Source organism: Oreochromis niloticus, linkage group LG19 (genome assembly GCF_001858045.2).
Source record: "Oreochromis niloticus isolate F11D_XX linkage group LG19, O_niloticus_UMD_NMBU, whole genome shotgun sequence".
Lineage (NCBI taxonomy): Eukaryota > Metazoa > Chordata > Actinopteri > Cichliformes > Cichlidae > Oreochromis > Oreochromis niloticus.
This window is the reverse complement of record NC_031983.2, coordinates 16,269,441-16,283,650: the sequence shown is the minus strand read 5'-3', so window position 1 is coordinate 16,283,650 and position 14,210 is coordinate 16,269,441. Positions and strand designations below refer to the sequence as shown.

Here is a 14,210-nt window from a genome sequence, read left to right as displayed (position 1 = left end):
ACACACATGTTTCTTTTTCTTTTTTTGTGATATGCAAGCTGAAGATGTGCACTCTCCAACTACAATAATTTGTGTCACCCATTTAAATATCTGTAACTCAAAGGACACAGTGGCAGCTAAGGTGGGTGTCGAATGGGCTGCAGGTCCCTGTTGGAATTGTCTGTTTTCCGGGTTTGCCTCTTTGCCAGGTGTTTGACATTGACTGGAGCTGGAGATAAATGTAGCTTATGGCAACCGATGGAATTGACTGACTCTCGGGAGTCACAGTTCCATACAGTAGAAGTTTCCATTTTCAAAGCCCATGCGTTGCAGTGGGAATGATATAGAACGGTCCATATGCTATCAAAGAAAGGATTTTTTTTTCTTATGTGTGTCTACATGTTGTCATACACAAAAAAAGACACTCACAGTAGTCATCCACTTTGCAGATTGAAGTAAAACACACACTTGGGTCAATATGTTTTTTTGGAGAAGATGATTTTCATACAAAAATGTTTTTAAACCACAACAATTGATTCACAATAAAGCAATCCAGATATGATTGTGTAGCATTTCAGCTTTAATTTCATGGGTTTACCTAAAGTATTATATAGGAATTACATCCACGTTTTACACAATTGGTAATTTTTCACATGCTCGGAAATTAAAATTTAGCATTTGATTATGTCCAACTGTTTCAGCTTCCACATATTTATAATCAAGCTAGTTTATCCACTTACTTTTAAACCTATGAAAACTATGACTGTAACTGCTAGTGAACATCATGTTTTACTCACTAGTTAAATATTGAACTGTGTCAATTATTTGCATAGATATCATAAATTTCTCTTCAATTTTGTTATCTTTAGGTCGGTTGGAGTTTTCTTGCCATTGTGTTACTTTATAATAGCAGACTCTGCACTTGAATTAAGACTAGTTTAGCACTTTCCTGGAGAGACAAAGGATAGAGGAAGATGCTATGTATTAATGACTGAAAGAAAAAAACAAAAATGAGCTATATTTTTCTCATCTTTCATACCCCACACAACCTCCCTTTTTCTTCTTCCCCCACACCATCGTAGCAGGAATCCTTTTGTCAGAGGTGTTCATCTGGAACAACTTTGCCACACTTGTTTTCATGTTCTTTTAGATTACAGGGCAGCTGGCCCCAGCTTTGAAGCTCCCTTCTCCCTTTGTCTCTGTGCAATGCACTCTGGTAATTAACTTTGTCCTTCTTTTATTTGTTCCAGTCACTCGCAGTCCACTCTTCTGAGCATCTTCTCCCTGGAGTACCAGGTTAGAAGTTTTCTTCCTTTGTGAGCCCTGACAGGTGCCTAATTGAATGATGAATGTCCCTTTATTTCTTTGTAATTGAACTGCCAGCTTTCTGATTGGTTTGGAGGATGCCCCCCCCTCACCATACCCCCGTTTGTTTCGTCCCACACCACCACCCCCTCCTCCTTCTCACGTTCACGTTGAGGGCCTTTGCCTGCCTGAGCCTCAGTGGATGTCTGCCAAGCCTTCCCATCCATCTGTCTAATAACATCTAGCCCCTGCTTATTTGGTGGACCTGTAATAAATTATGCTAAACCATTATTATTCTGACAATAATAATTTCCCCGTGTAGTGCGGCTGTGTGTGCTAAATGTTTGCTGACTCGCACTGTCACTGCTGCTTTCCACGGCTGACAGTGGATGATGATAAATGGCCACTGCCGCCAGTGGCAGAAGGCAGCACAAGCAGAAAATGGAGTCATTTATCATCCCACTGACAGGTGTCAGTCACACTGCCCGTCTCTGTGGAATTACATTTTTTGTGTGTAGTAGTTTTTAAATAAGTTGTTTTTAACCAGTGCTCTTCCGCTTTTATCCCTGTTCTCCTCCTTCTCGGCAACGATGGCAATTGAATTGCATAGAAATGTCAGGGTGTGAAATGTGGAATAATGTCATTGTTTGATCAAAAAAGGGGGAAATGAATACAGGGTTTGAATCAAGAAGGTAGATGGAGATGGCTGGTTTGAACGAGAGTGCCTTGGCACAGTTTGACCCGTACCAATATTATTGAAATTAAATTGCTGTTGCAATTGTTTATAAAGAATAGAGCATGGAAGAGAAGCCAAGGGTGAACAAGTTAGCATTTTAGTCAGGTCAACTGGAAATGGAAAGCACTTTGCACCTAAAAATAGTACTAACGTAAAAGCTGTATCTATGCCTGTATGTATGTATCTGTGTGTATGTGTTAATTGTTTTAGCTATTATGATTATTATGCCATTAATCTTCATTTTTCTTCATATTATTATTATTAACACATTTAAAGAAACGGATCAAAAGGACATTCTCAAGACACCATGTGCCGGATGTTATTGAAAGCTACTACCAAAGGTATTGTGTTCCCGTGCTTTATATTGTTTTGTTTTCTTCTCTTTTCTTTCTAGATCGTTCTCCCTCTTTATCGTTTTCTCATCTCTGTCACTGTTTTTCTTCTTTCTTTAAATCGTTCACCGACCCCTGTGTGTGGCCCCCATGACAATTATAATCTCTTACAAACAAATCACCACCCACAGGATTCATTCCAGACCCCCACTTGCACCTGCTAGGCTAAAGCTCTGTTCTCCGTGTCAAACTGAAAGCAGGAAAGTAAATAAATAAACCAACCATTGGACATTTGCCTTACACACAGGCTTATGATGGGATGATTATCTGTAATTCAATGAGCATGGTTAAATTTTTAAAAAAAAGAAAGAACTGAAAACAGGCTGTACTGGGGAAAGCCTCTTTGCATATTGCAATTAGCCTTTATCTAGCTTATTAGGCCACTGTTCTGGGGAAAATAAAGCTGGATAATGCACTTCTAATCCACTTACAACAACAAACCTCTGAGATGATCTGGGTAAGATCTGAAGTGTGTTGCAGGTTTAGCTGGCGAGGGAAAAAAGGCTTTTTGGGCGGCAGGGGTTAACTAACTATCATATGCTTGTCTGGCTTCTTGGAAATTTGAAGCCCTTCAAGCAGTGCTGTTTTAACCACACAGAGCCTGCCATATGCCACCCAGGGCAAAGTCATCAGGGACATTAGCATGTCTTGGCTAGCCCGATCTAGCCCCCTTATACCCTTCTGTCTGCCTTTGTGGGTCATGTTTTTTTTTTTTCACTGCTCTTGTTATTCTTTGTTATAATGAAGGTATCTGAGTGAAGCCAAGGCACAGCCTACTGCTCCTGTCCTGCTTGAATTGGCCAATGAGGTAATGGCATAACTTTTTTTTTTCTCTGTCTTTTTAGTTGCCAACGAAAAACACATCTCAGTTTATCCTTTATTTTTTCTATAAATGGATAGATAGCGGTTGGCTGCAGTTTTTGATTTTCTCCCTTGTCTGTTAGTCATTATCAAAATTGGTAAAATGGTTGGCTCAATTATCAATTATTTAATGTAATTAGCTCTCGGCTCCATTAAGCAGATGTGAAAATACTTTTTCTGTTTTATTATGTAATTTTCCAAATTGCAGTTGAGGCAAAGTTGATACAAACTGCGGACAGGTGAGACTGGGGTCATTAGTTAATTCCTCTCTTTATTATTTGATCGGTTATTTTCTTTAGGAGTTCAGTGAAGAATTTGTAGTCTTGTTGATGTAGCAGCAATTGTTTATGTGCAGCTTAAATCCATGTCATTCAGTGGTACAAAGCTCAGGTACTAGGTTGGAAATACCTTTTCTGGCTGTAAGAAACCTGTTTCTTTCAGAATTTAAGTGATCACTTATGTTTATTATATTTTAAACCTAGTTAGTAAATGTTTGCTATTTTTAGGGTAATGCCAAACTCTTGTTAAGTGCTCCAAAATATGAAACCAACTATACTATAGTCTCAATACACTACATCTTAGATAGTTTTTTTTACTTCTTACTGACTGAATGAATGAAAATCTTTGCATTTTTTTTTTGTAAGTTCACGACATTATTCGTCTTTCAGATTATACAGGAAGAGAAAAGACCTGATAACCTTTTTAAACATTTAAATTTGCATTTGAATTTTGATTGGCGCGTGCACTAGGCAATGAAATTCGAGGGTCTCTTAATCTAAAATCACAGTAGTTCACACGCATCAGTGGTACCTCAAAGCCAACTGCCATTATTCATTCTCCGTTTAATTGACGCATGATTTTTTTTTTTTCTTGAAAGGATCCAATTCAGCTAAGAGATAACTGTCTATGAACCATTTAACTGTCATCTTAATATGCTACTTAACATTTAAACCAAGCACTCATGGTCTCCCAGACTGCTAATTGATGTAGTTTCATGTCTTTATGAGACAATATATCTCCAACAGAGGAAAATGATTAACAGTGATGAAAACTATTCATAGATATTTTTTTGCCCTTAGAAGAAGCCCATGAAACAGAGATGGACTCAACGTTCACTGTTTCTAGCTTTATGGGAATTTTATGCAAATATTACTTAAATATGGCATTAGAACAGGTGCAGTTGTGCTGCACTGTGTGACCCATTTGGTTTACAGTTTGATAAAAACCAGAGTTTTAATAAAAACTAATTATTTTTAGGCCCTGTGAATCTTAGTCACATGTTAAACTCATGAAGGTATGTGTTATGACCAGGGAATGAAGATGGACTCATGATTAATATGAAAATTAGGGAGATGCATGTACCTCAACTAATCAGGTAGTCTTTATTCAGGCTGAGCCTGCATTGGTAATGTTGCCATTTTTCATGTGTCAGCTCTGATGCAGGTTACCAAGAATCTGATTTTCTCTGGTTATTCGGCGTTCGAGGGTTTGAGTTGTGAGCCAGCCAGGAAGCACAGAGAGAAAGGATGGAAGGGAGAAAAGAAAGTGAAAGGAAATTAGAAGAATTAGAGAGAAGAAAGAAAGCTACTGTAACTGCAGGCTACAAATGCTAAGTCAGAGTCAGTGCTATCAGAGGTCTTAATGAAGATGTAAACTCTTTGCTCACCCCTTAATTATTATAGACATGTTAAGCTTTTTTTTACTAGCTGCCTTCTTAGTGCAATATTATGGAGATGTTAACAAATACTACTGTGGGTAAAAAGACATTGTTTAGACAGAAGCATCTCTGCTCCCAGCGTTACAAGGAAGCATCACAGAAAAGATGAAACACTCCATTCTCACTGCAAGCTGAGGGCAAATTCACTTTTGGTCCCCAATTATGCTAACAAGAGGAAAAATGATCTTTGGCTGCAAGAATGTTGTTTCATAATGAGCTGGCTAGGAATGGCAAAGTCTTCAAGCAATGTTTTAATTCCCTCTATACTGAGTAAGCTGTGAATTTTAGTAGTGAATGACTTAATGCATCTTCTTTTATTCGCCGTATATTGTTTGAGCATTGGCCAAATGTAGACCTTGGAAAAATACATCTTATGCTAATGCACCCATATATTTTTTTCATCATGCTGTTCTTTATAATAGTTGTTGTATTTTTTTAATATGTTAATAAAACATTGTAATAATAACAATGATATGAATGTGTAGGAATGTATTGCACTGATCAGAGAGACACATTCACCATCAGTCGTTCGTGCTCTCTTACCTGTCAACTTTTCTCCTTGCACTCGACCATAAACACTGCTCACCTCTAAGGTGTGTTTGTGTTCAAAGAGTGCTGCAGCCATAGGTTCTTTCCGTCCTATTAAGGACTGCATTCCCACCATCCCTCAGGTGTGTCCTATTGGTTCCTATAGTTTTGCCTTGGTGATCATTCTATGATTAAAGCTCTCCATTGTCTCTTGCCTGGGCACAGTATGTGCTGCTTTTTCTTTCAAGATGAGAGACTCAGGTTGTCTGTTTGACAGAAGGAAAGGCAATTCAGCCAGGTAGCTTGGCTGTGTAATAGGCGATCTCTTGTTCCTGTGGGAAAGGTTGATGCAAAGCAATGCTTTCAAAGACCAATTTGCACGCGGATTGTCAAAAGTAAGGTCAAGGTTTTGAAACGCAATAATATAATTTAGAGCCATTACGATCATTATTATCTATGTGACATCAGCCAAAGGTAAACTGGCTGTGCAATTTCAATGTCGTAAGTCTTAGGCTCTTTAAAATATGTTTGCACTGCCAGCTAGATATATGGGATTTTTTTTTCTCAAGGTTTATAAAAGGAGCAATTCTTCAGAGAGGAATATAAATTCCACCATCTTTTAAGTGAATATTAATTCCTCATTGATAGTAAAGTCTGTTTTTATTTAAGCTGCTTGCCTTTTCTTTTGTTTTTTTCTTTTCTTTTATATGTATTTTTTTTAAATCTGTGTAAAGGTGGATCTGTCTCCTGCGCTGATGGCTCGTATCATCCTGGACAGGTTCCTTCAGGGCCAGGATGGTGGAATGCGTGAGTAACACTTTTCCATTTCTCACTCTGTCCTTTCTATCATTCTCCCCATCAGTCTTAATTGTAGCACTTTGTCTTTTTAATCCCTTTCTGTTTGAGTCCCAATTCCAGTCTAGCTGCTGTATTTTCAGCCTGTCAAACCCTAATGAGAGATAGACCACATTTAGTAGTAGCTGCATCCCAGGGCACATGACTGGCAATTAAGTACTAGGAGGACCACCCACCTCTCAACTGCAGTGTGGATCAATGGTAGCTCACCTCATCAGTGTTATTTATAACACCCCTGATTTCTTCCCTCAGCCTCCTTCATCCCCCAATGCATCCATCTATCGCTAGCATTCTCCTCTTCTCTCATTCCCTTCTCTTCCTCGCTGCCTGCTGGGGTCTGCAGAGGAAATTGAGTTGAGGGAAAACTGTGGCAGAAAAAGCAAACCATTTCTAGGTAGTGCTGATGGACACACTGTGGGAGAACAAAATTACAGACACAAATATTGTTGTTGAATGTGTCAAAGATCTTTTCCAGAAATTGTGGGAATTGTTGTCCATGTGTAGTCTGGTTAGTGTCTTTCTCCTGTCTCCTGTTTTTGTCCAAAATCCCTGCGTTTTACCAGTTTTAGTCACATTGTTAATTTATAACAAAAAAGCAAACAACCCCCCCTCCTCTCCCCTCCCATCCCCACACTCTCGAAGTTCCAGTATCACACACATGCATATTATTTCAGTGGGTCTATCCCGAGGACTTTCTGTCTCTGCAGTAGTCACTACTTTGAGAGTGAACCACATGATGTCAAAAAGACGTGCTTCCAATTTAATCAAGAAAGAGATTAAAGTGGATGTGTGTTATTTTCAACTTCGCCACAGCACAGCCATTTGTCAAAGTCAAAGATGTGATTGCTTTGGACCCACCGTTATCCGCTGCCTGTCAAAATACTAGTCTGAGCTGCTTGTAGAACAGGGCATTCATCCACAAGAAGCACTATGTCTCAGATAATGGGACACTGCACACTGTCCATCTCCATACAGTGTAAAAATGTTTTATTATTGCTCAGAATAGATTTGTACCAGATGAAATGTTCTAGAAAATCCTTGTTTAATTTCGAGCAGAGTTACAGGCGTACAGCATCTTACTTTTTTGGATGCTAGCAAATAATATCATGGTCCTTCAAAGAATAATTTCACATGCAATGCATGATGTAAATATTTGCATAATATATTATCTAGTGAAATAGTTTAATTGCCGCTGGAGTATTTTCAAATTCTGGCATGTTGTCGTGCTGCCTTTCTTCATTGTTGCCAGCTTTAAGGTCAATTGCTGCGAACATTCACTTCTATTATGAAAGAGCTTCTTTGCAAATATATATACATATAGATACACACACACACACACACACACACACACACACACACACACACACACACACACACACACATATATATAAATATATATAGTGCAGTAATTTGTTTCCACAGAGAAACAATGCAAGGATAATTGTCTTCTCTGACAATTAGCTAACAGGTTGGTTCAGTGCTATTGGCAGGCATATCTTTCATGCTCCCTCCAGCCTCGGACAGATCTCCAGTGTGCTTGTGTGTATTTGGGTGTTTTAGTCAGACTCTAGAGGAAGGGCAGGCAGGCTCACTGCAAAGATCAATAGACTTCTAAATAAGGGACATTACCTCCAACAGGGTGAGTGGCTTGCCTTTGCCTACCATTGTCGTTTGTTCTTTTTATTCCTCTTCTCTTTCCCCTTGCATTTAAGAGACACAGGAATGGGGCCTCTGGGACTATGGAATATATGTACAATCACTAGTGCCGGATCAATACAGAGTTTTAAATTGTTTTTGTACCTTCCTAGTGTGTGGTGTTTGCTTTTTTGTTTTTTGCTTGCTTGTTGCAACCCCCTATCCCCCACCACCGCCACGTCGTCCTTCCCACTAGCTACCCACACCGCCACACCTCAACATGACAACAGCACCAGCAAACTCCATCCCCCTTCCTTGCAGCAGAAATATTGGACAGTGTTTCAGTCAAGCAAAGTGAAAGACTATCTGGCGATGCTTGTACATGAATCAATACAGTCAAAGCAGTTTTATTATGTATTGAATGCAATATCAACATCCATAATGCCCTTTGCTTCTTGTCTTATGAAACTGGGCAATAGGGAGGGTCACTTGTTCACCAAAATGGCACAGCTTTAGTATATATGCCAGAATTCCTTGCAGGGTAGTACTTTGTTTGTTTTTCTTTCTAGACTTGTATCCAGCTTATGTGTCAGGGTTGTGACTATGATAGCAAAGTTGAATGAAACTACTAATAAATTAAAAAAACAACAACTTTTTTTTAAGTCAAGTGGTTATTATAAGTCTTCATATTGGTTAAATCTATGTCTCTGTTGTTTATATAAATATACTGGATACTATGTTTCATTTTATGAAAGTATACATAATGATAATAAAGCAAAATTGTATTGTTTTTAAACATTCAGTAATCTTGAAGAATACATTTTTAAATGATTATGTTTTTTGTAAATATTTATACATTTTCAAATATTTCAAATAGGTGATTGAAAAAAAAAATGAAGATAATAATTTCACTGAATTTCAGTGAGCATGAATGTGCCAGCTTCACACAGAGAATCTTGCGCTGGCTGGTGGATTCAAGTCGAGGACCTTCTTGTGAGGTGACAAGGGGTCATGCCTGCCAGTGCATGGGTCCTCTCACGTACTCCAGCTTCCTCTCACAATCCAAAGACGTGCATCTTAGAGTAACTGGTGATTGTAAATTGGGCATACATGAGAATATAAGCATGAATGGTCATCTGTCGCTGAGTTAGCCCTACGATAGACTGTCAACCTGTCTAGGGTGTGCCTCGTTTCACGCCCTGACACCTGGGATAGGCTCCAGTCCCATCGCAACCCTGAATTGAATAAGCAGAAGAAGATGGATGGATGGAATTGCAGTGATTCCCAGTAACGACAATTACTAGAGCTGAACTAACAATTGTGCCTTTTAAAAAGTTTAGATTAACAGGAGTGGTAAGGACAGATCTCATGAAAACATTATTATAGGCACAGCTAACACAGCTCAGCCCAATAGGAAGTTCTGTAAATGAAAGTATAACACTGCAGACAGCTTTACTGTCATTCCTATTCTGTATCAGTAGGTACAGGATAGTCGTATCTAGTGGTAGATTCAAAGTCACAGCAAAAACACTGGGGGAGCCAATGCTCTGTCTTCTCCCCCTCCTGCTATCTCTTCATCTTTCTTTCTATTCCTCCTTTGACAGGAGTTGATGTGCCTCTAGATTTAGACATACTTTTTTGAGGAGGCAATTTTGCTAGCTATTTGACCTTTTCCATTTTCCCAAGGCCCAGCTCCAGATTAGATTGCTACTCCATGTTTTGTAACTATGTGATTCGACCGCCTTTAAGATTTATTGTCACATTCCTTTACAGAAGCCTTGTACGCAAGGTTATAAACGTCCCGTGTTTGATGTTAACACTGTGAGAATCTTAGTGTCTACTCTGATCTTTTGGTTACTTGACAGGATTTATAATAACTTTGTTTCTCAGATAAAACGTGTTGATAACTGAATATTGTATTGGGTCTTATCAGAGCAAATTTTCAACGTGGCCGCTATGATTGTTATGGTTCCTTCCCTCTTGTGTTCAAGTGCTCCTCTCTTCTCTGTTACACCTCTCCAATGTGCAGAGATGGGGTGTGTATATGAAGCCTTTTTTTTCCAAATAATGAGAGCAAGGGCACTTCATTAGCAAGAAGGGAGGGAGTAAGGAGGCAAAGACAGCATGAGTGTTAGTGTGTGCGTGTGTGTATGCAAGGGGGCGGTTGCGAGGGAGGTAAGCAGCACCGTGGCACTTCACTTGACAAGTATACTAATTACTCCTATTCAGCAGAGAAGCTCCAGTCAGCCTCTGCCACAGTCTAATGGCCTGACCTGGGAAGACTTTCTCCATAGCAGTGCCTCCCCAGATCTACTATTACTACAGACACACACACACACACACACACACACACACACACACACACACACACACACACACACACACACACACACACACACACACACACAGAGAGAGAAATGTGGAGTCTCATCTCACCGCTATCAGAAGGAATCAGGTGGAAGCAGATCAGTTCTGCCCCAGTAACCTCTTCAGGGACCGGGTTCCTCTTGCACAGGAGATACCACCTCATATCATCAACTAGCACCTACACACCACCACAGATAGTTTAAAAAGAAACACATACCCCCCACCCCCATCTCCCACCCTCTCTCTCTTTCCCATCTTCTGTTTTTTTTTTTTTTCCAGTGCGGGGGGATAAATTTAAAAGGAGTAAATTGGAAAATCAAATGAGGGCTTTAGGCAGCCGCAGAGATTTGCAGAGCTGTCGGCCAGTGTTGGAGAGCCTCATCCATCATGTCCCACAAGTAGTCAATTCCTCTAGTATCTGTAAATGTTTTCAGATATTAGCCAATTTATATGCTCCGAGATTCATCATGGAAAATCAGCTTTAGCGGTGCACATTATCAGGACCTGTCTCTCCCTTGCTCCATGAAGTTTGATGAACGAGTGCCCCTCCACAGCTCAATGGCTTGTGCACGGGGAGTGTGCGGGGGTGTGGGCATATAGAGGAAATGGGTAACTGCCCACCCCCACCCGTGGAAAATAGTGGGTTTTTTAATTAATAAACAAACTTACAAAGGAGCTCATCAGTGTCAGGGGCAATAACAATCGTCATCCGTTATTGTTTATTACAGTCCTCCCTCAACAAATGTTGCTATTTAATGAGGTTTCTCTCTGTTTTTTTGTGTTTGCGATAATGACTTTTTCACCCTAGTGGAGAAAAGAGGAGTCCCAGTAGTTACAAATGAAAGAAAGTAAGCAATGAGAAAACATGCCAAGGTTCTGTTGCCGTTACCTTGCCTTATATAGTTTATCTTGTTTTGGAGTTGCATATGAAAACAGGCCTGTGATTTGTTTACACTGGTTGTTTTCTTTAGTGAATCCCTATGGAGGTGTAGCGTTTCACATCTATTATTCCCCTCTTCTCTGTTCCTTTTGTTCAGATGTTGACGGTGTGATATGGTGCCTTAGTCAGAATTTATACCAACATGGGACAATTACAGTAAATTTGGTGAATGTTTACAAGGTGCAAAGTTGTGCTGCAGGGCTTTGTTCTCCGTGTCTAGTGTTCTACAGATTGTGCTTTTTATTTTTCTGCACGCATTTTTATGCGTGCCTCTGTATGTGCTTTGAGTGTGTGTATTTAAAGAGCATTGCTTGTGTGTTTTTGTTTCTCTGTGTGTGTGTGTGTTTGCGTGTAGCAGAAAGGAGCTCAGGGTGTTCTAGAGGTGTGCTGCCGTGCAAGGCGGGGGCGTCTTTAATAAATGTATGCTGATGTTGGAGGCTGCAACGATGCGAAGGATGCAAGGGCCCTGTTGTTATTTACTGCTGTGTTTGTGCACAGCAGCGAATCCTGGGCCTGCAAATGGCATTACAGCCCGTGATGAATGAGCATTAGGGTAAACTCATTTTAAAAGCATCCTGATTTATTAGCAGCCTGGCCTTCCATTTTCATCAGGTCAATGCTTGGCTGAAATTCCACAATGTCAGCGCCAAGGTCACCTCTTTATGGCTATTTTTAACCCCATCCCTCAAAAAGAGCAGACGAAAGAGATCCTGGCACTTATTATGGCCGTCGACAAAAAATATCAAAGAGCTTGAGAGACAGCGGAGGGAGAATTCTAGTCCTGAAAGTGTGTGTTATGTGAGAGACCAAAATGTGGTGGTGGTCAACCTCCAATTATGAGTGCTAGTAAGACAAGAGCTTTAATGGCTAACGTTTGCCTTCAGGGAGGTTTATTACACACTACTGTTTTGCAGAAACAGCGTCAAATCTATAAAAAGACCATTAGGAAGAGGGAAAAAATCAATCAAAATGCCATTAAAGTGGAATAAGTTGCCAATATTGCTGATGTGGTTGCGGGTCCTTTGATTTTCCTTCAGATTATTAGGCACAGTCGAGTAGTGACTTTGTTAAGGGAAACCAGTGTTGTTGGGGAGTAATATGTCTCCTGGCTTCATAAAGTTTGCTGCCTCATATTTCCCACTTTATTGATTATCCATTATCATTTGTCATGAGGTGTCCTAACTCAAGGGGAAAATATAACCCTCTTTCTTCACCGCCGCCCGCATTGCACAGGAGCATGGTATGGATCTGCGTGTGAAGGTACCAATCTCTGAGAAAAATGAGCAGAGAAATAAAGCACTGCCCTGTGCCTTGCAGCTCTAAGAGGGAGTGTGGGGTTATGGGGTGGGCTGGGGGAGCACTGTAGCTGGCTGGGAGAGACTAAAACAGAAATAAGGTTGCACAAAACAAAAAAAAGCCATTGCAGGAAAAGCAGAGACGAAGAAAGGAGGAGGCGCTAAATGGGTTTTGTTCTTCTTCCACCTTTTTATTTCATCATAAGGTAGATGAGGGATCATAGCAATGGCTATCTTGTTTGTAGTAGTTTCCCTAAGTGTGCAGGGGATGAGAGCATAGAAAAGAACAGCCCGCCTTTCTGTGGGTGAAATTTATCTAACAGAGGCCTAATGATCCAGATGGCAATCAATTGATTTATTAAGTTTTCTTGTAGCTTTTTCAAAAATTTTATTAATTTTTAAATAAGCCGTCGTGTCTATAACCGTTATATACTGTGTGCAGTTTCCTAGATGCGCTTGAGAACTTCTGCGATGTTGGTATAGGCACCATCCATGCCTGAAATGTGAATAGAAACATTCCATGTATTGTCTCTAATGCGCCAAGTCTGTCAGGCGCATGTGTACATATATATCACTAAAATGGTGTGCCTCAACCATTTCGTCACACGGTGATACAATCCATTTAATCCAAATCTTTTTTAAGAAATGATTTAAGGAATTTTTTGCTGTTGCAGTAACAGCGAGTCGATTCGCAGGCCTCCCTTTCTGATTTATAATGTTAGTAGAGCAAGAATAGGGATGAGAGATGCAGAATAGTCAGCGTTCATAACATAGATAAACTACATGAAGCGCCTGTGCTTTGGACTGAAACATTTATCTATAGAAAATCTGTACAGACACCAAGCAGCCATCTAATGGGCCAGTGCAGAAATACTGCACCCACGTTGGTGGGTTAGAGGCTGTCCAGGCTGGTTTTGTTTGTAACACTGACTGTTTTACTTGTTAAATCCAGCAGTTAGACATTTCCTTGAATAAAATTATGTGGTCATTATTTATTTCCTTTTTTTGTCTGTCTCCCTCTCTTCTTTTTCTGTCTTATTCTCAGCATCTAAATCAGTCCTCAACAGCATGCTGAAGGAGCCATCTTTAATTCCAGACCAAATTTTGGCCAATAATGTCTACCAAGTAAGGGTTTTAAGTTTTGTACTTAATTAACATTTTCCAGAGAACTGTTTAAATTGCCTGAGAGACATAATTCTATTTAATTATGTGAAATGTTATTATTTTAAAGCATTTGCTGTGTCGCTACTTAACAAATCGAAAATTGCTTGTGCACAGTGAGTTTTTAAAAAAATGGTACTCTACACCTGGCTGACAGACGGCATCAGCGGCTCATGTTTGCTGATGAGGTCACGTGAGAGCCGGCGGTCATGCCTGCCAGTCTGCCAGCATCTCCTGTGTTTTCTCCTTTTTTTTCCAGCAGTGTATGGGCTTCCCTCACCTCCCTTACACCCACCCACCCTTTTGGCACGCCATAATATTTCTTCCCCCTCTTTTCAGTGCACAATAAATGACTGCTGTTATGGACCGCTGGTAGACTGCATCAAACAGTATCCTATCCCATAAAATTTTAAGCCTGAAATTGACGAGGAGCTATTGA

At 40.0% G+C, this 14,210-nt stretch overlaps 1 protein-coding gene across 5 annotated transcripts in view; it reads left to right on the top strand.

The window, feature by feature from the left end:
• The window catches only part of cdin1 (CDAN1 interacting nuclease 1), a 50,539-nt gene that overhangs the window by 9,195 nt on the left and 27,134 nt on the right, over window positions 1–14,210 (top strand). For 4 of the 5 annotated variants that reach the window (XM_005477178.2, XM_005477177.4, XM_005477176.3 and 1 more), the window contains exons 3-8: window positions 1,230–1,275; window positions 2,297–2,361; window positions 3,160–3,220; window positions 6,253–6,325; window positions 13,656–13,735; window positions 14,111–14,160. In XM_005477178.2, coding sequence (XP_005477235.1) covers window positions 1,230–1,275; window positions 2,297–2,361; window positions 3,160–3,220; window positions 6,253–6,325; window positions 13,656–13,735; window positions 14,111–14,160 — 375 coding nt within the window. The remainder of the gene's footprint in view (window positions 1–1,229; window positions 1,276–2,296; window positions 2,362–3,159; window positions 3,221–6,252; window positions 6,326–13,655; window positions 13,736–14,110; window positions 14,161–14,210) is intronic. The other variant, XM_025901079.1, reaches the window with a different exon arrangement.